The 27,419-nt window shown below is 37.2% G+C and overlaps 1 protein-coding gene across 6 annotated transcripts in view; it reads left to right on the plus strand.

Moving 5' to 3' along the window:
* Nucleotides 1–27,419, plus strand: part of MCTP2 (multiple C2 and transmembrane domain containing 2) — a 259,896-nt gene that overhangs the window by 204,694 nt on the left and 27,783 nt on the right. For all 6 annotated transcript variants that reach the window (XM_057544190.1, XM_007164994.2, XM_007164995.2 and 3 more), the window contains 2 exons: nucleotides 16,394–16,516; nucleotides 19,248–19,319. In XM_057544190.1, the coding sequence (XP_057400173.1) occupies nucleotides 16,394–16,516; nucleotides 19,248–19,319 (195 nt within the window). The remainder of the gene's footprint in view (nucleotides 1–16,393; nucleotides 16,517–19,247; nucleotides 19,320–27,419) is intronic.

Below are 27,419 nucleotides of genomic sequence, written 5' to 3' on the forward strand. Positions count from 1 at the left end.
CAGGAGGGGGTTAACGTAGCAGCTGATTAGGTTGCTCATGCTCACTCAGGCCAGGGGGAGGGACGGGTATGATAGTCGTAATTGGAATGCGGGGAGAGCCTGCGGTAGCAGAGGCCAGCGTGACATTGCAACAGCCTGAGGTGCACCGTGAGTTCTCCCAGGGAAGTTGTCCCTGGATCACGGAACCCTGGCAATGGCGGGCTACACAGGCTTCCGGCAGGGGGGTCGGAGGGTGTGGATAGTGACCTGTGCTTGCACACAGGATTCTTGGTGGTGGCAGCAGCAGCGGTAGCGTTTCATACCCGTCTCTGGGGTCCGAGCTGATAGCCACAGCTTGCGCCCGTCTCTGTAGCTCGTTTACGTGCTGCTCTGTATCCCCTTTCCTCACACACCCCGAAACAATGGTCTCTTGCGTCTTAGGCAGTTCCAGACTTTTACCCGGACTCCCTCCCAGCTAGCTGTGGCCACTAGCCCCCTTCAGGCTGTGTTCATGCAGCCAACCCCAGTCCTCTCCCTGGGATCTGACCTCTGAAGAAGCCGGATCCTCAGCCCCCAGCCCCCACCCACCCCGGCGGGTGAGCAGACGAGCCTCTCAGGCTGGTGAGTGCTGGTCGGCACTGATTCTCTGTGCGGGAATCTCTCTGCTTTGCCCTCTGTACCCCTGTTGTTGCGCTCTCCTCCGTGGCTCCGAAGCTTCTTCTCCCTCACCCCACCCATCCCCAGTCTCTGCCAGTGAAGGGGCTTCCTAGTATGTGGAAACTTTTCCTCCTTCACAGCTCCCTCCCAGAGGTGCAGGTCCTATTCCTATTCTTTTGTCTCTTTTTTTTTTTTTCTTTTGCCCTACCCCGGTACATGGGGACTTTCTTGCCTTTTGGGAAGTCTGAGGCCTTCTGCCAGCGTTCAGTATGTGTTCTGTAGGAGTTGTTCCACATGTAGATGTATTTTTGATGTATTTGTGGGGAGGAAGGTGATCTCCATGTCTTACTCCTCCATCATCTTGAAGGTCCCCCCCTCCCATTATTTTAGATTCCTTCCTCTGCCTCTTTATTACTGAATCCTTCTTCCCTCATCCCCAGAAGTAGTAGTAACACTGAATGTGTGTCATTTACTCATTGTGGTTTTACTACCTTTGTATCTACCTTGAATAGTGTAATTCAATTTTGTCTGCTTTTTTAAGATTTTATAAAGGAATTGTGTAATACTTTTAGGTCTTACTCTGTGACTTACAAATTAATTCACTCAGTATTGTTTTAGACCTTCGTCCATGTGGTCAAAATGTGACCTTCAAAAAAAATGTGACCTTCAGATATCTTCATTGTGTATGATATATAACTTTATGCATAAGTTATTTATCCATTCTACTCTAGAAAGGTATTTGAATTGATTGCAGGCTTGATTGGGGTTTTTTGTTTGTTGATTGGTTTGCTTGTTTTTCAGCTATTATGAAAAGTGGTCTTGTCAACATTGTACATTTCATCTGGCAGACATGTGCAAGACTTTAGAGCAGTGGCTCTCAATATGTAGTGCCTGGAGAGTAGCATCAGCATCACCTAGAAACTTTGCAGAAATGAATTTCTTGGGCTCCACCCCACTCCTGCTGAACCAGGAACTGTGGGTGGGGCCCAGAGATCTTGTCTACACCAGTCCTCTCGCATTTCCCATGCATGGTAAAGTCTGAAACCCACTGCTCCCAAGTTTATACCTAGGAGTAAAAATGCACATTATCTGATATACACATTCTGCTTAATAGTTAATGCAACCGTTTCCCAAGTTACTGAACCGTCAGCATCAAATAAAAGTTATCAGCGTTCTACATCTTAGAAAACTCTTCTCATTGTATGACTTCTAAGTTGTGTCAATCTCATGAGTTGTCGTACTTTGTTGTGGTTTTAATTTCCATTTTCCTCATTACTAATAATATATATAGGTTTGGGGACCTTTCCACTCCTTTTTTCTTCTTTTGCCTAATTTTCTTCCCCCCTCTACCTTTTTATTGATTTGTAGAAGTGTTTTATGTAATCTAGATAGAACTTCTTTGTAATAGAAATATCTTCTCCAAGTTTGTGGCTTATTTTTTTCCATTATATTTTTTGATGAACAAAATTCTTACACTTAATGTCAAATTTATTAATTATTTTCACTGTGGTTTGTGCATTTTGTGTCACTGTTGAGGGATCGTTCCCAGTCTCAAAGTCATAAAGACGCTCTTTAAATTTTTTATGGTTTTACTTTTTATATTAAATTAAAAAATCTGCTTGTGAATTGATTTCATTTTTTTATTTTGGGTACCAACTGATCCAGTACCATTTCTTGAATATTCTACTTTTCCTCAGAGATCTACAATTTCCACCAGGTCATATTGTAAATCAGGTTTCCTTATATAGGTGGGCTTGTCCATTCATTGGTCTCTTGTCTACACCAGTACCAATGTTACACAAGCATCACTTGAATTTAGCATTGTCCTTCCCAATTTGTTTTTCATCTTCAAGAATGCCTAGGCTCTTCTTGGCATTTTGCTCTTCCATGTAATAGTTAGAATTGACATGTTGTGTTTCACAAAAAATAGAACAAGACAAAGCCAATATGGAAAATGAGTCAGAATCAAAATTATTGAGTTAACTGTCAGGATCATGCCATTGATAAAGAACAGCAGAATGAAGCCAAATTAACTAGAAGTAAAAATAAGAGAAAAATTGGTGAAGTAGAATATGTGTGTAAAATAAAAAGGAATAATAGTTAAAAGCTGTCTCTTTGAAAAACTAACAAAATGGGTTATTCTTTCCTGAGAGTTTTCAATGTACAAAGAGTAAAGACACAAATAAATAACATCAGGCATTGAATGGGGAGATAATTCAGATGGGCAGAGATTGAACATATGAGGATATTATGAAGTTTTATGCTTAAAACGTTGAAAGATGTATGAAAGAGATGAAACCTGTACCACAGTGTATCCAAATGACTGAAAAAGAATGAGAACTTGAATGGTCCTACACCCACTAAATAATTGAATCAGTGGTTTAATGTCTTACCAGAAAACAAAACATAGGCCCAGGCAACTTTAGAGACACGTTTTTACCAAACATTCAAGGAGCAGATAAATCCTATATTATACAGATTCTTTTCAATTGTCTTCTGGCTGTTATCTTTTCCGTTGAAAAGTCAGTTGTCATTTTGATTGTTGTTCACTGTGGAGGAAATGTGATTTTTCTTTAAACTTCATTATATCTACTTTTCCACTTTCTTTTGGTCATGAATTATATGCAGTTTTACTATGAGATGCCTGCCTGTGATTTTTTTCCCCTTCATCCTATTTGAGGTTCTTTAAATCTGTAACTTCACAGCTTTTATATTAGGTTTTTGGAAATTCTCATTCAATATCATTTATAGCTTTTCCCCATTTCTCTCTTACTCTCTTTTTCTGGACTCCAAGTTTTTACATCTAAATTAAACCTTTCTAAATGTGCCATGTAGCTGCTTTTTTTTTTGGTGTATTTTGTCATCATGTTTATATCTGCTTTAAGTATAGGTATTTTCTACTAATACTCCAAATCACAAATGCTCTCTTTTCTGCTCTGCTATTAAATTCATTTAGTGAGCTCTTCATTTCACTTATCTTTTTTTAAAAAAAATTTCTATTTCCATTGGATTCTATTTCATAGACCCCAGTTCTCTGCTGATATTCTCCATTTTTTAAAAAATTTATTTATTTATTTATTTTTGGCTGTGTTGGGTCTTCGTTTCTATGCGGGGGCTTTCTCTCGTTGCAGCGAGCGGGGGCCACTCTTCATCGCGGTGTGCGGGCCTCTCACTATCGCGGCCTCTCTTGTTGCGGAGCACAGGCTCCAGACGCACAGGCTCAGTAGTGGTGGCTCACGGTCCCAGTTGCTCCGCGGCATGTGGGATCTTCCCAGACCAGGGCTCGACCCCATGTCCCCTGCATTGGCAGGCAGATTCTCAACCACTGCGCCACCAAGGAAGCCCCTCTCCATGTTTTTTAATCCATTTTTATGTATATATTAAGATGGTATATGTGTATATATTAATATACACATATGTATATTATATATTATGGCATAAATATGTATATATTAATCATGGCTATTTTAAAATTTATAACTGGTAACTCTTATATCTAAATAAGCTTTTTGTTCTCATTTTCTGTTTTTCTCTTGATTTTTTGGTCATTGTTTTTTAATCCTGACCATACCTGGTTATTTTTTATCACATACTGGATAAGATTTATTAAAACATTTTAGAGGATATGGAATATATTATTTTCCACAAGAGAGGATGTAGAGGAGGCTGTGAGGGTCTAGCAAGTCAGAATGATCCAGTCAGGGATTGAAATGATCCAAGGTAGGAAGGATTTCAAGTATTTTGAGGATTGATCTATTTCTGGTTTTACCCCTATGCTTAGTGCTTCAGGAGTCTTAATAAAATTCTGTAGTGTTTACTAGAGGCCTTATTTTTTAAGAGTCCTTAACCTCCAGTTTTTATTTCCCAACTCAGTGAGATTACCAAAAACTTTTAGTTCCCACTTTCTGCTTGGCCTCAACTTTTCATTCTAACCTCACATGCTTTAGGAAACAGTAAATTTCTCAAGGAGACATGCATGCAGAATGTCAGGCTTGCATCTCTGCTATTCCTTTCGTCCTTCAAGTCCTGGCTGCCATAGTTGCCCTGCACTCCAATTTTTACCTCCCTAGATTATTAAGATTGAAGCGAGCTCTAAACTGCTCCTGTGTGCTCAGTCACTTGTCTTACACAGTGAATTGGCAAAAATAAAACAAAATATAACAAAAAACTCTGAAGGAGTTAAAGCAAAAGCAAACTAAGATGTACCTCACTGCGTTTGTCTGTTATCCTTGATCTTGTCCCCTCAGGTCCTGGATGCCTTGATTCCCCTCAAATGTCTTCATACAGAGTTTGTATAGATTATTCAATTTTCACAGCTGTTTTGGGGGTTTCTGTTTGTTTTTTGTGGATTATTTTGTTTTATGCAGAAAGAATGAGAGAAAGCTTCAGCTTCATACTGAAAAGCTGAAATTTACATGTCTACTTAACATACAAGCTTAACAACAAGGGCGTCTTAGAATTTTTCAAATCAACCCATACCTCTCCCAGTTTATGGGCTTTTGCTGTCCCCTGTTTTACTACTAGATTGTCTCATTACACACAAATTAAACCTTTTTTTTTTTTAATACGTCCATGTTTATTTAGACTGGTATACACATTTACCATTGCTTTTGAACACATACATTCTCATGTTCAGCCTTTTTATACCAGGGACAATTTTCCTTCCCTTTGAAATAAATCTATTATATGTACTTTCATGAGGGTCTTTAGGTGATAAGCACTACTGGCTCATGCTTTTCTGGAAAAGTCTCAGTTTTACTTGTAAGACAATTTGCTAGGTACAAGTTTCTAAATTGAAAGACTGAAAGCATATGTATTTAAGTTATTCTACTCTCTCCTTGTTTCCCTTGTTGCATTGAGATATAAAGTCACTAAAATTGCTTTTTCTTCACAGTTGAATTGTCTTTTCTCTCTAGCTGCTTGTGAATGTTTCTACATTTTCCCCAAGTATTCTTCAGTTCTACCATGACATTTTTAGGCCTAAATTCTTCTTTATTTATCCTGATATGGGTTTTTTTGATCTTCCTATATGGTATATTTCAACAGTTCTGGAAAATCCTCAGGCATTGTATCTTCATATATTGCTTCCCCGTTCTCTCATTAACCCTTTGCCCCCTCAACACCCATCAGACGTATGTCAGACCTTCTTGTTTCTATCTTCCATGTCTTTTAACCTCTTACATATCTGTATCTTTGTTTCTCTCATCTACATTCTGAAGAACTTCTTTGGAATTATTTCTCAGTTCACTAATTTTCTCTTCAGCTGTTTATAATCTGTTAATTAACATAGCCATTGCATTTAAATTTTATCCTCTCCACTTTATGTTGTTCCTCACCAGTAATCCAGCTCAGATTCCATGGTCCATTTTAAAAATAATTTCCTTTCCTTCTCTACTTTCATTATACTTGATTAGCAACCTCAGGTAAGCATGGCTAGAGAAAAACATACAGTGCCTCCTGACAGTTATATTACATTTCTATGAGCCATTCTCTTTTCCTCTCTTATAGACTATTTTATAACTTCTCTTCTGTCCTCAAACTCTAATACCTTCTCCCTGTCCTCACTCAGATTGTGACCATGGTTGACACAAGTACCCATCTACTGCTATCTTGCCCTCACCATACCTACCTATCCCCCTACCAACATCTATGCCTGTATCCTCTGCTTTCCCTCCTCTAACTATGAATCACTGAATTGTTGCTTCTGAAGACCAGCCCTCCATCTGTGCACTGACTCCTGCTCCTACCCACTGTTTCAAAAATATTGTTCCAACTCTTCTTTCTTCTGTCTCCTACATCATCATTTTTTTCTCCCTCTCTCTCCTGTATTGTTGCTACATCCCCTTCCAGCTTCCACCCTATTTCTCTGCTCTTCTTTATATCAAACTGTTTCATAGAGTTATCTCTACTCACTGTCTATAGTTTGGCTGTTCTCTCTTAAACTCACTGTTATCTGATTTTTGTCTTATCACTGCAGTCAGCTGCTCATTTCAAATCGCCAATGACCAAGTTTCAGTGACTATCTTATTTAGAAATGTATTTTTGCCCTCTTCTTTGTTTATCTTGTTTTCTAGGACAGCACAATCTCCCAGTGTATCTCTTTTGCTCTGACTGCTCCTCAGTCTCCTTTTCTGGTTCCTTTTCATCTTCTCCAACCCATAAATTTGCACTTTTCTAGGGATCACTACACTTGTAGGCCATTTCTCTCTACTGTTACTTCCTTGTTAAAATTATCCAGTCTGATACCTTTAAATACCATCTGGATGCTGATAATATGCAAATTTGTGCCTCTAGCCCTAGTCTCTTTTCTGAACTCCAAACCTGCTATCCATTGCCTACTCTGTATCTCTGCAGGGATGTCTAATATGTGCCTCAGACTCTCCTTCTCCAAACCTGTTCTTTCTACAGACTTTTGTCTCCATTAACGAACCAATCCGGTCTTCCAGTTTTTCAAGCCCCACAACTTGGTATCATCCTTGATGATTCCATTTTTATCTTCTCATTCAAATTGTCTGCAAATCCTCTTGGTCTACTTTCTAAATAGGGTTACATGACCACTTTTCACTAATTGCACTGCCATCACCATTGTTCTAAACTACAGTTAACTTTAACCTGGATCATTGCAATAGCTTTCTAAATGAAACCTGTGCTTTTACCCTGCCTCTTTATGGTATGTTCTTGTGATATACCAGAGTGATCTTTCTTCAGTAGGAGTCAAATCATGTCCATCATAACCCTCTGACAACTCAACAACTCCCTTATAATAAACGCCAAAGAACTTACAGCCATGATTCAGGCCCTTTAGGACTGGCTCCTGTTTCTTTCTCACTTCTTCCCTTTCTAAGCCTCTTGCTCACTCTGTATCAGCCAAGGGGGTTCTTACTGTTCCTTGAACGTACTAGGCATACTCCCATTTCCGGACCTTTGGATTTGCTGTTCTTCTGACCAGAAACACTATTCACCTAGATTTGCACACTTCTCCAAGGACTTTGCCCACATATTGCCCTTCTCAGCAAGGCTGTCTCTAACCACTCTACTTATAATTGCAGTCCCAGCCCCATCGCCTGGTATTCCCTTTATTACATTCCTGTTTTGTTTTTCGTCACCCTCCTCATAGCCGTTCTTACCATCTTATGATGTAGAATATATAGTTTACTTACGTATCAATCTCATTCCTAATTCCCAAATATAATGTAAGCTCTATGAAGGCTGTTTTGTTTGTTGGTTGGTTGCTTGGTTTTGTTCACTGTTGTGTCTAGATCAGTGTGGTTCATGGTAGGTGTTCAGTAAATGCTGGACAATCAATTTATGCATGAAGTAAAACAGTGACAAAAAGATGGGGTTAGTGCGTTAGTGCTCAGGGTCGGGGTGAGGGGGTCACTTCAGAGTGAGGAAATGTTCAAGCAGTAGCTTCCTAAATGAGAGAAGGTTGTGTTCAGAAGCAAAATCCTGGACACCATTTCATCTCTTGGGGTCTGCAAATAGTGCAACATGACTAGGAATCTAGGATGTGTGGTGGGTGTTGGCTTATGAAATAGTCAAGAATCAGTCAGTTCAAGGAAGGTCTTAGATGTTAAACTATGAGGTCTAAATGTCATAAGGTAGGCCAGGAAGCAATAGAAAATATTATTCAGATGAAAGGGCATGACATGACCTGTAGGTGTTTTTTTTGGTTTTCTATTGTTTTGCTTTATTATGTTGGTACATAAGGCATTTTGGTTTTCTCTTTTAATGACAATAAATCCAGGTATACCTTATTGAGAAGGGGCTGCTTACTGATTTGTTGTCATAGAAATGAACTTGTATGTAGTCAAATTAAAAACAAATTTTTGCCTTGTTTTCTCTTTGTTTAACCCTTGAGTTTTTTGGATCAGAACTAGCACAGTTTGTTTCACAGTACTCAATACCTTTATTCTAAAATAATCATGTGTGTGTGAATCTCCCCCCAATCTGGGCCGGACACATACAGGATGGTTGTTCATAAAGACTGGTTATTTCAAGAGACACTGTTTTCAAATGTCTAGATTTAATCTTTAGTGTAACAAAAGAACTGATTTTCACAGTATTCTGAAAGGTGTGTGTGTGCTTCTCTTTCTCATTTTCTTTGTCATAGGGGCCACGCCAGTGGTTTTCACAGAAAGTTAGGCCCCTCTTCAGTATTTTTCAAACGAAACATCTTCCAACCCCTTGAATATTCATTCAAAGTCATTGGGCTTTAAAGCAGCAGTGCCTTAACCAAACTAAATCAACTAGCCCTTCCTTTGTGCTTCCTGAGATGCTGTTTCTCCATACAATTTTAACCCAGGAGTCTAGTAAGGAAGATGGATGTTTGGTTAATTTTCGTCTGTTTTTCTTCTAAAATAATCAGTTCCACTTTTATAATAATTTTATCTTAAGCCTTAATTGACTTTATGAGGTGATCTTGACTTCTTTATTCTATTCCTTAAAATTCAGTGTTTACTTGGGGATATAGGAATGGGTAACTTAAAACAGAGAGTAGATTTTCCATTAGCTGAAACTTGATATAGAAGTTTCTCAAAGATTTTCTACCACAAGTGAACATTTAATTTTGTTATTACATGCTTAATGTTTACATGCTATCTTAAGTTATGTCATTCTACTACAAAGTAGAGTAGCAATTTGAGATCACCTAGTTAATCTGACCAATGTTGGGTCAAAGTTATACTCTGAATAATGATCATATTGAGCGGCTCCCCAAATTTCTGTGGCATCCTTAGCTATTTATGAGAACAAACATAAAATAATCCATGATTTTGTATGAGCACCCCTACCATAATATATATATATATGTGTATATAAATATATATATATATTTAAATGAGGATCTTGATTCCATTGTTCAATTTCTTTTAAACATTATGAACAATGTGTAGGTCACAAATGGCAAATGCTAATTTATATAATCACACTTTGTATGTTTTTTTCATTTGTTTTAACAAATGCAATGTTTTTGATTTATTCAGAGACTTGATTTCATTTAATTGAGCTATTTCCTAGTCTTAAATCTACTCTCAAGGGACAGAAGGACAAAATTTTAAGATAATCTTAAATGAGTAAATCCTAAAGTATTTTGGAAAATAGCCATGCTATTGTATTTGGTATTGCAAGTTAACTACCTTATAGTGAGGCATCCTCTTGGATGTATAGAAGATATTTAATAATTGGTTGGTTGGTCAATTTTATCGACCACTTCATAATGAAACCTGAGAAAAATGTAGCCTGATTTGTTCTTTAAAACTGTTTGTGACATAAGATAATATATTTTTCAGCCCTACCTAAAGAAACAATACCTAGAGGATTTGTTCAAGAGATATGTTCGTCCATGGCAATGCTGACTAAGTTCCTCAATCACAGCTACCTTGGAACCACTGACTCCCTAAGATAGTATTTCTGTTTTTAGGTTTTCCCCCAGGAAAACACAAGTGTCTTTATGAATCATTTTCCCTCATCTGAGATTTGGCATGCTTATATTCTTCATATCTAATTTCATAAAAATTATGGCAAACACATTTTGGGGTAGAAAGTGAAGAAATATTTGTAAGCTGAAGATTTCAGGTAATTTCTTAAAGTTACATTTTTGGGGAAGGTTCAGATGGGGTCACCATTGCATCTGCATCATGGAACACAGGGAAACCTGCGTGGTGGGGTGAGAAGCTTCCTTGGTGTCAGAGAAATCAGGCTTCACTGCTTCCGACATTTTATAGGTGGTTCTGTTTTAATTCTGAGTAGTTGTTCCCTTGAATGGATATATTATATTCACTTGTTGGTGGACATTTGGGCTGTTGCCAGTTTTGTTGTTGTTGTTATTTGGAATGAAGCTGCTATGTTCTGAACATTTGTGCGCAAGTCTCTGGGTCATATGTTAAATATCTAGGAGTAGGAGGGCTTGAATTACAGAGGTGTATGCACAACTTTTTGAAAAACTGCCATGTGGTTTCCCAAATCAGTTATCATTTTGTATTCCTACCAGGAGTGTATAAGACCTCCAGTTGTTCCACATTGTCAACACTTTATATCTTGTCAGTTTTTTTTTTTTTAATTTTAGCCTTTCTGATATGTACTATTTCATAGGAGTTATTTGCATTTTCCTGATGGATAATCAAGTTGGATGTCTTTCCATGTGCTTTTAGATATTCATATAGATTTGTGTGTGTGTGAAGAGTCCGATCAAATATTTCACCAATCTTTACTGAGTTGTCTTCTTACTAAGTTGTAAGAATTCTTTATATATTCCAGATACATGTTCTCTTTCAGTATATGTATAGAAAATATTTTCTCCCATTTTGTGACTTTTTTTTTCATTTCTTAATTGTGTCTTCCAAAGAGCAAAGGAAGAATAATTTCAATGAAGTTTCCTTTTTCTTTTATTTACATTATTTTATTGTGCTTTTTTGTCCTAAGAAATCTTTGGCCTACCCTCCCGTATGCCAAAGGTTTTCTCATATGTTTATTCTAGAAGTTTTGAAATTTTAGCATTTACTTTTAGATGTTATGATTTATTTAATTTCTATATATGGTAAGTGATAAGGGTTAGTGATATTTTTTTCCCCCACACATATATCCAGTTGTTCCAGCGCCATTTGTTGAAAAGACTCTCATTTCTCCCATTGAATTACCTTGGCAACTTTCTTAGAGATCAGCTAATTACACATATGTGGATTCTATTTTCTGTTCCATTACTATAGCTTTATAGTAAACTATATTAAGTAGTATAACCTTTATTTTTTAAAATTACTTTGACTATTCTGTGTCATTTACATTTCAATATAATATTCAGAATCAGCTTGTCAATTTCTACAAAATTGGGATTGCTTGCATCTGTGGATCAATTTGTGAAGAACTGCCATCTTAACAATATTGAGTCTTATAATCCATGAACTAGTGGGATTTCTGTCCACTTCTTTATGTATTCTGTAACATTCCTCAGTAATATTTTATAATTTGCAGTGAAGAGATCTTGCTCACATTTTGTGAATTTTATTCCCATGTATTTTCTGGGCTTTGGTTCTACTATAAATGGAAAATCTTAAATTTTATTTTCCAGATATTTGCTGCTAGTTTTAAAAATAGAATTGATTTTTAAAAAGTAACTTTATACCCTGTCACTGCTGGATTTGTTATTTCTACGATTTGCTTTGTAGATTCCTTAGGATTTTCTATGTAAAATATCAGGTCATCAATAAAAAGAGACAGTTTTGCTTTCCTCCTTTCTGATACTTATGCCTTTTATTTCATTTATTTTCCTTTATTGCAATGACTAGGACATTCAGTCCAATACTGAATAGGAGTAGTGAGAGCAGACATCCCTACCTTGTTTCTAATTTTAGAAGGAAATCATGCAGTTTTCTCCATCATAGAATCATTTTGTCTGTTCTAGAACTTCAACTAAATGGAATTATACAGTATGTGCTCTTTTTTGTACAAGGCTTCTTTCTCTCAGTGTGTTTTTGAGATTTATTCATGTGGTTGCATGCCTAAGTAGTTTCCTTCTTAGCAAGTGTTGATTTTTTTAAAAGCAACTTCTCAAAGCATAATTTACATACAGCAAACTATAGCCAAATATGATCAAATACGATAACTGTAAGATTTTTGTAAGTGTCCTTTATCAGATTGAGGAAATTCCTTCCATTCATTGTTTGTTAATAGTGTTGAATTTTTTGTCAATATTTTTTTCCACATCTATTGAAATAATCAAGTGTTTTTTTCTCCTTTCTGTCAATGTGGTGAATTACATTGTTTTTTAATGTGAAACTAATCTTACATTCTTGGAACATCTTCTAGTTGGTCACACTGTAGTATATATTTTTCATATATTTCTTGATTTGGTTCGCTATTATTTTCTTAAGGATTTTTGCATCTTTGTTCTGTTGAATATTTGCCTGTAATTTATTTTGTTGTAATGGCTTTGTCAGGTTTTGGTATCAGGGTAACACTGGCTTCATAAAATTGGTTGTGAAGTGTTCCCTCCAACATAATGTTCTTTCTTCTTTGAATGTTTGATAGAATTCAACAGTAAAAGCATTTGAACCTGAATTTATCTTGGTGGGGACATTTGTTCAATTTTGTTAAGTTGCATTTTTCAATAAATTTTTCCTTTTGTTTAAGTGGTCACAGTTTTTGCCACAGAGTTATTCATTTTATTCTCATCTCTACCTTTTATACTTGCAATGTTTATTCTATTAACTTTCAATGTAATTATTGATATGTTGAATTTAGGTTACCATTTTATTATTTTTGTATTTGTCTACTATGTTTCTTATTCCTATTTCCCTTTTCTTACCTTTTAGAATTCCATTTTAATTCATCTGTTAACTTTTTATCTATTCTTCTCTGCTTGTTCTTTAGTGATTGCCCTAGGGATTAAATCCTGTTAGACTCAAATTGCACATTTGGTCACACCTGCTGTGGGTGGCAGCTTTGATCCCAATTCAGACACTGCTTTGAGTCTGCCCCGTGTGTGTGGTACAGACCATAGCAGAGTTCACATACAGAATTTGGGATTTTCTTTTGCTTACTCTCTCCTTCCAGTGTGTTTGTACACTCTCTGGTGGCCCTAATTGTCACTGACTCCTTTGCCTGTATCCTTCATTCAGAAAGATGGCAAATTTTTCTGTTGAGTACCAACTGGTACCATCTCTGCGTCTGCAGCTGCTTTTGAGTCAAAGGTGCAAAAAACGTTAAAGTGACTCCATGCACATCTGAGTTCTTTTCCCGAGGTTTCAACTCCCCTGCAAAATTAAGTAACTTTGTTTCAGACTCTCAGATAATTGGTCTCCTCTCCCTGCCAAGGGTTTCTATTTGTTTTTGCTAGAACCTGTTGCTAGGAAATTAATCCTTTATTACAGAAGTAGGAATTAGGCATTGAGTTTTTAAATGTTTCTGAAGGTACTAGTCTCTCAGTCTAAAAGAGTTTCAAGCCCTTTGAATATGATATTTAAATGTGGCTCTTTTTTTTTTTTGTAAAACACTCTGGGCTTACTTACCTATACCTGGTGGAGGCAAATATTATGGCAAATGAGGTGTTTGTATAACACAGCTGTCCCTCTAGTATTTGTTGATGTACAAGTAATTTTGTTGAAGACATTTTATAAATAGTTGATGATGAAAATAAATCAAAAATATGTTGTTTCCTATTTTTTCTCAATAGTTTTAAGTCAGCCTCTTTTTACTTGAAATTATATTTAGAAATTTAAAGGAACAGTAAAACCCCACTTATCCAGTAGATATAAATAAAGAAATAGTAATCCTTTAGAACACAGTTAAAACCTCTAATCCTAAAAGAACTTTAAGAACAGGGAAAGGGAAATAGGTAACAATGAGGAAAATCACTAGTTTTACATAGTAGAGAAGTTGCTGTACTGTTTTCTCTACTTTTCTCTATGTTGTTCATAATAAAACAAAACAAGACAAAAAAGTAAAAGAAAAAGAAAGCTTTAAAAAGCTAGGAAATTATAGGAAAATATATATATTATGAAATAATAAATAAAAGAAAGTTGATAAAGCACACCAAATTAATAGACTGGAAGACATCAGCAGTATAATAATTTGCATTGAATCAAAAAGTATTTCAAAAATTCTGTACTTATTAAAAAATGTATAGAGGTTTAGCACTAAAACAAAATATAATGTATAGACTGGGAGGCTAAAGAAAACTGTCATGATTTGCAGTTTATATGATTTTCCACACCACATCTCCAAAATGATATATTTGCAATCTCATAACAAGCAATAAGAGGGCTCAGAAATAATGGGAACAACATATAAATCAATGTTCCTATACCTAGAAGTAACCAACTAAAGTATATAAATTTGAAAATGACCCCATTTATAATAGTATCAAAAGTGTTGTTACTTACAAAAAATAACAAAACATATGTAAAATCATTATGGTGAAAGTAAAAAAGATATTTTGAGATACATAAAAGAAGTCCTGAGTATATGGAGAAATAAAGTCCTTATAATTCAGAAGATCAATGTCAGGATGTCATTTCTCTCTGAATTGACATATACATTAAAGGCTATCTCAATAAAAATTTCACCAATAATTTTATAGAATGTTTCAAATTGATTTTTAAATACATGTGGAAGGATAAAGGGCAAAGAACGATCCGAGATAATTTTGAAAGTGAAGTAATTGGGACTTACCCACTCAGATATCATCTGGTTACTAAACTGCCATTTAACAACATGGTCTTGGTGGAAGAAAAATAATATAATTCAGTGGAAGGGATGAGAGGGTCCGTAAACAACCAACACAGTCACGTGGGAAGCTGATGTGTGACAGAGGTGGGCATGTAGATCAGTGAGCAAAGTATGGATCCCTTCAGTAATCTAATTCTGAAAGTTGACTGTATTCAATATTTTGTAATAACCAATAAGGGAAAAGAATCTGAAAAAAAAGATATGTATGTGCGTATACCTGAATCACTTTGCTGTACACCTGAAACTAATACAACGTTGTAAATCAACTATACTTCAATTTAAAAAAATGAACTAAAAAATAAAAGTTGGCTATCTGTGAGGATGGAGTTCAAATCGGATGCTTGTTTCCAACGATAAACCAAAAAGCATTTGAGACAAAATAAGGAACACACACACGCACACACACACATACACCCACACACATACAATTACCTTTTGGAAGAAAACACAAGGAAATTGCTTTATCACCTCAGGGTAGCATATGATTTCTTAAGTAGAACATTGAATATTAAATGGCAGAAATGCTAAAGTCAAAGATTAATATGTTTGACTATATTAAAAAACAAACCACTGTTTCAACCTAAGTTTTCATTGATAAGAGAGTATAATGGAAAAATTGCAGAATATTCATTGGAATGGCGTACCATAGATCAGGTAAAATGAATATACTTGATTTATATATAACACCATCAATAGATCTATAAAACATAGTATTGAACAAAAAAATTCCAGAATGATCTCAACATTTTGATACTGTTTATGTTATTTCTAATATAAACCTTATGTCTCCTCAAGCGTCAAAGATTCACACTGATCATCATCTTGTGGCCATGTCGCCTCAAAATTGGAAGATTTTAAGATTTTTATGTATAAACAACAAGGTCCTACTGTATAGCACAGGGAACTATATTCAGCATTCTGTGACAAACCATAATGGAAAAGAATATGAAAAAGAATATATACATATATATATAAATATATATAACTGAGTCACTTTGCTATATGGCAGAAATTAACACAACATTATAAATCAACTAAAGTTGAAGTTTTTATCCAAAATATTTGAATTTTTCAACATTGGCAGCCTCTTTGAAAAGTAATCATTCTTTCTAGTTCAGATACACCTCACTGTTGGCAAAATTTGGCCTGTGACCAGCCTCTTCGTGACTTTTGGATTTTCCACGCTACTTCTCCTAAATTCTGGTACATTGAATCCAGCAGCAAAAAACTCTGAATCAGGTTGATAGGGTAATGAGGTTTCCAAATATGGGAACTCTATTCCAGAGTGTGACAGGCCAATTCATTTCTCTGTCTTCTTTATTCTGCTACCAGTTCTAAAACTGTTAGTCATCATGTGTGTATCTGTGTGTGTGTGTGTGTGTGTGTGTGTGTGTGTGTGTGTGTGTGTGTTTTAACCTATTTGGAACTCTATAGAGAGTCCTGGGTTTAATCTCCTTAAGTCAATGAATAGGAATTGAAGATTGCTCCCATCCTGTTTTTTCAAGCAGTCATTTGGTCTGTGTCTTCCAATCAGGTATTTTTAGTCACTGTCTGGAATTTTGAACTGTACATGATCCCGCTGGCATTATCGCTCCTCTTTGTCTACAATTTCATCAGACCTGCGAGGGGGAAGGTTGGCAGCATCCAGGACAGCCAGGTGAGCAAAGATTCCAATCATTCTGACATTGGACTAAAGAAAAAATGTGTTAGCAGTAAACCACCACCACCGAATCATGACCCGAGTCCACTGCATTTGAGGTTTGAGGAGCGACACTGCATATGTATTCATGTTACAGGGAAGGTATTTATCGTGTGTAATCTGGAGTCTTCTTCCTAGAGCATCTTGTGTTCCTGAGTCTTGGCCTGCCTTCTTAGCCCGAGTGAGCCATCTGGTTCTTGGTCAGCATTTCCATGCGGGCAGCACATGTCTGCGTGCCCATCTGGTTCTCCATAAGGGTCCTGGGAATGAGATTCTCAATCACTAGAGAAAAGCCTTTGGTGGCTCCTTGAGCCCCCTTCAGGGCACACGCAACTGGGAGGCTGCCTCAGGCCTCTCCCTATAATTATCCTGTGCAATATTCTCCTCTAGGCTGAAGCCTCAGGGGATGCCCTGAGGCTTGCCAACTCTCAGGGAAATCAGAGAGTGCATGGGCATGGGCCCCTCTGTTCTTGAGTGCCCAAGTTTTTCTTGCAATTCTCAAACTCACCGTGGTGTTAAAGGAGGCACAGGCAAGGCCTCTTCTCAAAGACATCCCCCAGCATTTACTTTCTTAATTTTTCTCCAGTTCTTCCTCCCCTACCCCTCTTATCCCAGCCCATAGAATCTTTTTCTGCTCTGGGTTAGAAGGAACTTGTATTTACAGACTTGCTTTATGATATAATCTTGGCATTCCAGATTCAAGAACCCAGTTTTTAAAACAAAAATCAAAGGTCTTGAGACTTGATAACATCCTTTAGAAAAATCACCTGCACGTTAGGTTTTCTAAGACTCAAAAGCTGACCATCTTCACCTATTTTTCCTTATAATGTTCTGATTATTTTAAAAAATTATCTCTGAAATAATGGATATTTAAGGAATGTTTCTGGTTTCATTTGGGATGGGGGAAATAAGTGTTATGGCAGGGAGTAAAACCTCAGACAAATTCCAAATTCTATTCTGTTTGGTTTTTGATCGTGTAGTGCAATAAGCATGTGCATATATCAATAAATGAGGGGCCTGAAGATGCTAGAACCAAGTAACAAATAAATAGCTTTAAAGTACAGGTCTATGTAAGGACTAAGTTTCAGAGGTACAGATGAGGGAAATTTTTACAGAGAAGCATCTGTTGTAAAAGTGCTGTCAACTAACATTTTTACAGTTTTAATCAGATTTTATTTTCCCAGGTATATATATGATGTATACGTTTATAGCGTGTGTATATATATATGTGTATGTGTACATGTGTATTTGGAGGCAGGTATATATATGTATATATATGTGTGTATGTAAATATGGGTACATAAGTATACTTGTGTGTGTATGCATATAAATGTGTATGTGCGTGTATGAAACCTTTTTAATTTACTAAACATTTTCTAATTTATTACCTAATTTAATCTTGTTAACATAACCATGAAGGAGTCAAGAACTACTGTTTTCATTTCATGTTTCATAAAGCTAACGTTCAGAGTGGCAAAGTGATTTGCTCAAAGTCACACAGCAAAAAACAGTGCTGGAACAATGTCTCCAGCTGAAGACTTTGTCTCAAGATGAAGACTTCTGACTCCTAATTACAGAGTTTTTTCCTCCCATAACACGTTTCATTGTATTCATTTTTATCCATGTGCTTTTATGAAACATGCTTGTTGCCATCATTGAATAGGTTAGTTCTCCAGCATCAGTAAGTATTCCACAGACTGCTAGGGAGCTCCTAGGAATTCTGGGCGGTAATACAGTACCAGCCCTGAAGAAATTGCTCAATGGTTTATGGAGGATAGCAGAGTACCTTCTGGATACTTCAGAGTTACTCCCTTATACAAGTATGATATTGACCATTCTTTTTTCTATTGGAACAATGGCATCTAATTAGCAGGCCTGACCTTTGCAAGGTTAAGCAGAAAGGTAAGCGTTCAAATTGAAAATAGTCCTTGGTTTTCTGATACCCAGCATTCTTTTGAAGCTACCAAATCATTGGATTGTGTACCAACACGTGTTAGCTTTTAAATGTAGCAGTGATATTATTCAAGTGTACCTGTTAACTAGCCGAGATTTCTAAATGAATCTGAACAAGACTCTGTGCAGCACAGCTGGTGATGGGGCCCCTGAACTAAAGGCAGTCCCCCCTTTAGTCCAGATCTGAGCCTTGAGTTTCCTTCCCTCACCTGCCCCCCACCAACCCTGAAGCCCAAGGAAGACAAGAATGCCATATAGAAACCTGTAGCTTATTCTTGAGATTGATTACATTCAGACTAATGCATTTTCTACTGTCTAATGTTTCGGTAATGGCCCCAGAGGAAAAGTGCAGTCATTCTAACAATGAGCCCAGCACAGACGGAGTATGGTGTTCTCAACCTTAACACAGCAGCTGCTTCATTTGTCAGACTCAGAACAAAACTGTTTACAGATAGTACAACTCCGCAATGCATTTTTAAAGCTGGCTGCCTTCAAAGGGCACTCCCCTAATAGCTTTATTTATACTTAACAGTTTTATGTAGATCATGCATATTGTTTACAACCTTGGCAAGGCATCCCTTAACTTTAAAAATGTCCTTTTTAAAGACGTTACAGTGTATTTTAAAAAGACTAGTGTTGCAACGATATGGGAAAACTTGAAGCATGAGTATGCATTTCATTCGTAGTCGGTAATTTCGGTTGACGTTTTATTACAAATTATGGATTTTCCTTGCAGGAGAGCACGGACGTCGATGAGGAGGAGGATGAAGATGACAAGATGGGTGCGCTCGAGAAAGGACACAAAGGGGTAACGTGACTGCTTTCAGTGTTCTAGCCGGTTGAGTCAAACTATATTTATATATTTTTTTACTACTATAGGGTGACCAGTATAGTGATATTCTCGTAATGTATAAAGGGTATCCCTTTTTAAGATTTTTTAAATGAGGATGAAAGGGGCGAAATATAAGGAATAACTGAAATGTTATAGAAGCATCCCTCTAGGAGGCCTGTCATTGGAGGCAAAGATTAGCCTTCCCCTTGGTGGATGAAAGGTAGATGAAAGGTAGCCCAGGAAGTCAAAAGTAAATCAAGTGCAATCGCTGTTCCTTTAGGCTCATGTCTGCACTCTGCAGGGTGGTCACCCGCTTCCGAACCTGTCACTTGCCCAGCTGTTGCTGGCAACGTTTTCAGCTTTACGTCTGTGTACATCTGTCCTTTCTCTCCTCCTGGGAGAATCTCTCAAATCTGCTGCTTTTTGTTGTCATTACGCTTTCAGACAAACCTTCTGGAATAAAATGAAAAAAAAAAAAAAAGTGAAATGCCAAATGAGTTGCTACTAGCTTCACGGCTGCCCAGTCCCCTAGAACCTATGGGTCTACGGGGCTGGGGTGATAGTGTGTAGAAGGCTGACAGGAGAGGAAAGGGGTGAACGGGGGAAACTTAAGAGTTAAGTATCCAATATAAAATGTCCAGAAAATAGAAACGAATTTAAAAACACTAGCTCCATGACACAGACAGCCTTAAAATTAATTGAGCGAGCCAGATGGTTTTGCCCATTTGAAGGATGCTGGGCAGATTACAAAGTAAATCTTATTTGTTGTGCTAAAATGATCATTAATAGCAAAGTAATAAAGTATAATTTTTTTAAAAGGGAATTGACCCTTTTTAGAATGAAGGTCCCGTGATGCAACTTTCTTCTTCTTCTTTTTTTTTTTTTTTTTATTAATTAATTTATTTTTTGGCTGCTTTGGGTCTTCGTTGCTGTGCGCGGGCTTTCTCTAGTTGCAGCGAGCGGGGGCTACTCTTTGTTGCAGAGCACGGGCTCTAGACTCGCGGGCTTCAGTAGTTGTGGCTCGCGGGCTCTAGAGCACAGGCTCTGTAGTTGTGGTGCACCGGCTTCATTGCTCCATGGCATGTGGGATCTTCCTGGACCAGGCATTGAACCCGTATCCCCTGCACTGGCAGGCGGATTCTTTTAATTTTTATTTATTTATTAATTTATTATTTTTGGCTGTGTTGGGTCTTCGTTTCTGTACGAGGGCTTTCTCTAGTTGCGACAAGTGGGGGCCACTCTTCATCGCGGTGCGCGGGCCTCTCACTGTCGCGGCCTCTCTTGTTGCGGAGCACAGGCTCCAGACGCGCAGGCTCAGTAGTTGTGGCTCACGGGTTTAGTTGCTCTGCGGCATGTGGGATCTTCCCAGACGAGGGCTCGAACCCATGTCCCCTGCATTGGCAGGCAGATTCCCAACGACTGCGCCACCAGGGAAGTCCTGCAACTTTCTTCTTGATGAATTGACGTGAGTGGCTTCTGAGTGATGTAACTCCTTGAACATTAAAAATAGTCATAGCTAAGCTAATGTGGATGAAGGGGTGTTTAACCAAAGGAAACACAGGTATTAATGAAATTATTTTAAACCTACATTAGGCATCATTATCAATTTCATTAACCAAAGTTTGGAAGTGAGGAAGATTTCTTTCTCTTGGACCAAGTCTGTGTAAACGAGCCACCCGTGGAAGGAGGATGTCATCCACCCTAGAGAGATAATTGTGACCGTGGGGCTTTGTCCCATCTGATACAGGAGACATCTAACAAAAAGGCAATGGATGAAAAAGTGGTGTCGATGAACTGTCAGGCAACAAATTGAGCCATGAAAGTCTAGACCAGTGTTTTTCACCATCTAACCTTCCATTGTGGTGCTTCAAGGGCTGTCTGGGGGCCTGGGGGTGTGGAGGTAGAGCCATTTGGGCTGTGCATCAAGCTTTTCTGGGCAAGGATAACTGAGTTGGAACTACAGCATCTACATGCATGAGCCTGGGAGCTCTTGCGCTCACCCAAGCACAGCCCTCCACGCAACAGATGCGTCAGCCCATCCCACACTGAGGACGTTGGCTGTGGGGTTCTCCATGTCTCCTCCAGGGCAATTCCATTCTTGAGATACTTTGATTGTAGTATGTTTGTAGGGCCTTTAATAACCCCATGTGGCCATGTTTGTTTTGCTTCCTCAATTTCATATTTCTGTGGAAACTTCTAGAGGAATGAGTCTGAAATGAAATGTTGACTTCTGTTTGTGCCTCTTCTGCTGAATACAAGCCTTCTATTGTGAGGGGATTTTGGCAAATTTTGCAGTCTTTTTGCACATCTCTTCACTCTCACTTCTCTAAGAGATGGGTAAACTAGAGCAGTTTTCAACTTTAAGACTTCGGGAGCATACGTCCACCTATATATTATTACACTTCATCATTTCTTCTCCACGTAGAGCAGCCTCCATGCCTGGGATGGGTCCCTCAAGCACACAGGCCCTGGGCCACTGCCCTCCACAGTGTGCTGACTCCAAGGGCTTCCCCACAGCGCCCTTCTGGCTTCTGTTGTGTGTTCGACATGACAGACGGGCTTCTGGGAACTGTAACACACCCAGTGAGAGATGAACTGTTTACAAATTATAAACACACAGCCGTCTCCTTCCAAACCAGAAGAGGAGAGGAACTCCCTTCTACCCAAACAATCCATCTTGAAAGTGACACTCCTTAATTGCCAGCACCCCTTCCCACCAAATACCATCATGGACGACTGTGGAAGATGAAAGCATGCTGGGGCCCCTTGGCACAGCTTCCTTGGGAGATGGACGCATTCCCATATTCTGCCTGTCTCTGATGCACAGGCCAGGACATGGTCTGGGGTCTGTCATCTTTTTATTGTCTGGAACAGGGATGGTTGTAAAATGACATCACTATAGCCTCTTGCTTCTTCTCATTGTTAAAAGTCCATGGTAAATGACCTGCATTTTTAGAAACCAAATTAGGCTCCACAGTTTTGCCGTCCTTTCTTTTTGTGGACTTTCAGTTACAATGTAGAACTTTCAGGTCACTAGTTTTTTGGCTTTTAGGAAACTAACTGTACAAACTAAACTTTGAGGAGAGATTTTTCTTTCTTATACCTGATGGCTCCACACAAGAAATTGCTTGTTACAAGTGGAGTTTGCTGGGGACCCCAGAACAAACAGATAACGGCTAAGTTCAGCCAACAGCAATCAGCTGACATTTCCTATTTGTATTAGATTCCATATGTGGAATTCTTCTATGTGGACCTTATTTGTACAGACGGATTACAATGAAAATTGCATTAATTTTCTACACAGTAAAGGTCAGTAATTGAAGCGTGAACCAAGAAACTATTGTGTAAAATGCTGTATCTCATATTTAGGAAAGGTCATGCAAGGCAATAATATCTTGTTTTCATTGCAGAAGGTATAAATACTTGCATTAGAGTTTCTTTTTTTTTTTTTCCAGCCCAACAATCACTTAGGTAGAATATTTCAGCATTTACTAGTAACATCAGGAAGAAAGAATCATAAGGGCATGTAATTAAAAAGAAAAAAAAACCTGCCTATTGCTATCATAAAGAGACTGCATTGTGATGCCTGCATTATGGGTTGGTTTGTTTTTAACTCGGCTGTCAGATATAGGACTTGAATCATCTGTTCTTTTAAGATTATCAATGAGTTCACAATTGCTTTACAGTGTTTGGGGGGGGTGGGGATCATCCTTTCGTGTCAGTTATGGGTGAAAAACAGATATGGACGTTTTCCTTTAAGAAAATAAGAAATATCTGATACGTTTTTGTTGATTGATGGTGGAACGTGGTAGAACATTTTATAATGAAAGGATGCAAATGAATATTATATCTCTATTCTCTTTTCACAAATTAGAATGATATTATTAAAATTTAAGTATATTTTAAACCATCAATCTTAGTTGTAAAAATGATTTTCATCCTACAAATTGATTAGTTCACTCATCACTACCCAGGCAGAGCCTTCTTAGAGAGAGAAGGATGTGGCGTATATATCAATATTTATTATGTATCAATATTTAGGAGTTCTTGTTGTAAATTAACCTGCATAGTCCTTTGGTTGAGTTGTTCAGGGCCAGCATACCTCATGCCCTGTGTTTTCTTGTTCCAGAAAGAGAAGATGATCTATAGTATCTCAACCAGGGAAGACTCGTTCTTGGAGGAAGTCTTACAATTTAATAGTGAGAGTAGTTTTGTTTATGATTCCTTTGTGCCTTAAGAATGTCAGAAACAAAGCAAATTAGTTTGATCAGTGATTTTTTTTGTAACTATTGACTAAGCCATGATACTTGAAGATGGTGTGATATTTTTAAGAAAATGAAAAGTCAGATAATATCTTTGAAAGGTTAACAATAGTTGAATACACACACATATTTTCAAGGCATATACAGTCTATATACAGGGCATGTTGTAGAGGACCTACTTATGGATAATTTTCAGGGGAATAAAGTAAATGGTTGTTCCGATGTAACTCCTTTTAATTTGAATTAATATTATATTCAGTGATGAAGTGATTTAATTGCTAACATTTCAACCGTACCATCTTACTTCCAAGACTTTAATATTAAAATGGATTCCAGCCAATTCTTAATTATCAGTTTATGCATGTTTTGCATGAAAAGGGATCGGCTTCCCTATTTCCTGCCGTCTTTTCTCTGAACCAATGACTTGCTCAAATCCCTTTTAAAAACTCAAACTTCCATTCTTAAAAATGTTTGGCTTCATTACCTTCAGAAATAATCCAGAAATGTTATTAATCTGACATTTGAAGCATTATTCAGCCTACTGCTACCAGGTTCACTAATAGCCCCAGTACTTGTGGATTTTCTTTGTGATTTCTACTGTAAGGATTATACTTGGTAGGTTACTCCCAAGTATTGTGAAATATGGTGTGCCAGACTATATAAATTAGATGGATTAGCCATCCTTTTATTAGCTAATGTGCACTAACTGGTGCTCTGATGTTATAGACTATACTACATCTGGATATTTATCTTGCCGTTGTCTAAAATTTTTACATTATGCTAATATAGAATACATTGGACATTGTATCTCAATTATCCACAAGTCATTATTTTTCTGAGGATAGTAGCCATTCCTACAAGAGGAATTTCCTATTGAAATCTGCTCTGTTTCAGTGTGGTTTGCCTTAAGTCCCAATTGTCCAATGAGTTTGCAAGGTAATTGATAGATAATTTGCAAAATAATTGATAGAAAGGTGGGGACATCACTTTTTCCTCAAGGGAATATAGTAATTTAAAGTAAGTAATAAATGACACAAAAATAATAATTTAAAATGAGACCATTTTGAGTAAGATTTATTTAAATGATTAGATTTATAAGATTATTGTTATTTGTAGAGTGTTTAGAATTTGCAGGCTGTTTTTGTATGCTTCAGCTCATTCAGTACTCAAAGTAAACCATTAAATTTGATATTATTTTCCCCATATGTGAATGAACTAACCCAGGTTAAGAGAAATGTAATAATGCATCAGAGATTTCCCAGCCAGGATAGTAGCGAGACTCAAATCCAGCCCTTTTGATCTAAATCCTGTTTATTTTGGACTATGTTACATTATTATGAAGGAAATATGTCATTAATTTATTGGTCCATTTTTCTGCATTATTATTGACAACCTTTATGGAGTGTTTTCTCTGTATCTGTGATTGCTACTTTCATCAAAATTTGTATACTACATTGGGTGTTAGCGATGCAGTGCCTGGGTGAGTCAGGACTGCTAAAGATGATGTTTGAGCTGAGTCTTAGGTGATAAATATTTTATCTTCTACCCCCCACCTCAAAGAAAACTAAAGGACACACAGCTAAATCAGCAACTGCAGCTTATTGTGTGTTTACCTATGGTAGTGACAGTTAGAGAAAACCATTAGCCCTGTTTGCCTTGTAATGGCATGGCATCTGTCATTTGGCTCAGAGAAACTTTTAAGGAAATCAATCTTCCCAGGGTCTAATTCCAAATAATTTTTTTTTCCAAATTGTTCCCAATTTTTCAAAAGTGTTTTATCAACATCTTCCTCATGATGATGTTTATTCCTTTTACTTTTTCAGCCCTCTCGTTTGATCCCTGATGAGAATCCTGTTGCAGGCCAAAGAAACATGTTGGTAAATACCAGTCAGTATGGAAGGAAGGGCTCTATGTAATGAACAGATAGAGCAGTTTATAACTACTTAGAAATGATACTGGTTCAAAATCCAGTCTGTTTCATATTCATTTCCCAAAGCAAAAATACTACTTGAGAAAGAAGTATTCTCCTGAAAGACTGCAGACTTTTCCCCCCATTTTAATAGCATATCATAGAGGGGGGTGTGTGTGTGTGTGTGTATGTGTGTGTGTGTGTGTCCGTCCATGCACACAGGACGTAGCTCATGGGAAGAACCCTTAAGGACAGTTCCCAGTGCATTAAGCCAGATTCCCAAAGAACAATTTTTAATCTCGTGTATCAGAAATATTACTTCTTGTTCTTTGTTATGACAGATGCTGAGAGGTTTTTTTTTTCCCTGCTAAATGCCACTCAATCTATTTCTGATGTTTATAATTCTTCAGGTTTTCAAATTGCAGGCTTTTAATATTCAGTGGGATGAAACAGACCAAACAGATTCCCATTTAAAGTCTAAAGTCGTATTTTTGCGTTGTCTTTGCCCTGGATGGTTGGCATTGCTGGGACGATCCTGAGATAGAAATTTTGCATCAATCCCTTGTGGGAATCCTGGGCATCCTGTGACAAATACTACTCAGTTTTTAAGCATGTCCCAAGGATCTTTCCTGACGTGGTCAATTTTCAGGACTAGCTCTTTGGTTTTGCTTAGGTAATTAATAGAGAAATGAGAATTTTTTATCCTGAACCAGAACATGTGGGAAAGATTTAAAGTAGCATACTGATTATATAATGAATTCTTAGCTGTAAATTCATTTTGATGGTGTTAATTCTCTCCCAGAGGCTCGAAGCTAGTTTATTGCACCTACAGTGCTATGCTCTTTGGAGACATTGGGGAAGCCAACAAAGCCTTGAAGAAGAAAAACTCCACTGCCTGACTGATTCATTTATTTATTTATTGGCTTTGTTCTTAAAGAACAACCATGTTACAACACAGGCACATTATTTGTTCTTCAGTCAATTGTCTCTAAAACTTAGCCACTAAAGACTCAGTGTTGTTTTTCTTTTTTTTTCTTTTTTTTTGACATTTTATAAACAAATGGACAATGAAAAAATGATGATCTTACATACATTTTACATAATAATATGCATTTTTAGGTTACAGATTTGGAGTTTGTCATTATTTTTCTTACAATTATTATTACAATTACATTATTTTTCTTACAGTCATTCTCTGTTGTATATAACAAAGCAAAGGAACCTTTTGAAATTTGAATTCTGGATCTGAAAATTTCCATGTTTTCATCTCTTCTGTTATATGTTATTACCTACTTGCTCATAAAGTAGGCCCTAAATCATGCGAATTTTACTTATGCCTTTGTGTTTTTTTCAAGTAATGAGAAGTAAAATCCATTCTTTCTGAATTGTAGGAATCTAAAAATATGTGTTCAGCCACAATTATCTTGTTCATTGGTTTAATCACACCAGTGGCCATCACTATTTTTATTACACATTTCCCTCTATAAATTAGAAGCCTTATATGTTAAGGAAAAATATAAGCACATGTGATAACAGTTTCCTTTTTCTGAATGAATCACTGTTACTCTTCCTAGGCAATTTGGTAGCAGCCACAGATGTAATGCTGTGTTTGCTAAACTGTGTTATCACCACATTCCCTGGTTCAATCTGAAATGTGTAAATAAAGCCAGCATGATGCAGATAGAACTGCCAGATGATCTTTCATACAACGCAGGGCAACATGAGTAGACTTGTCCTGGAAGATCGTTGCTTTTGAAACTTAAATGAACCCCAGGATTCTTTAAACTAGACAAAAGGTTATTTGTTCTTTTGTCTCTTCGCATTCTTGAAGGGCAAGGACGTATGTTTATGAAACACCTGGAGTGCACCAAATGCTTTGCATATGATACAATATTTAATTCTCCA

Source organism: Balaenoptera acutorostrata, chromosome 3 (genome assembly GCF_949987535.1).
Source record: "Balaenoptera acutorostrata chromosome 3, mBalAcu1.1, whole genome shotgun sequence".
NCBI classification, from domain to species: domain Eukaryota; kingdom Metazoa; phylum Chordata; class Mammalia; order Artiodactyla; family Balaenopteridae; genus Balaenoptera; species Balaenoptera acutorostrata.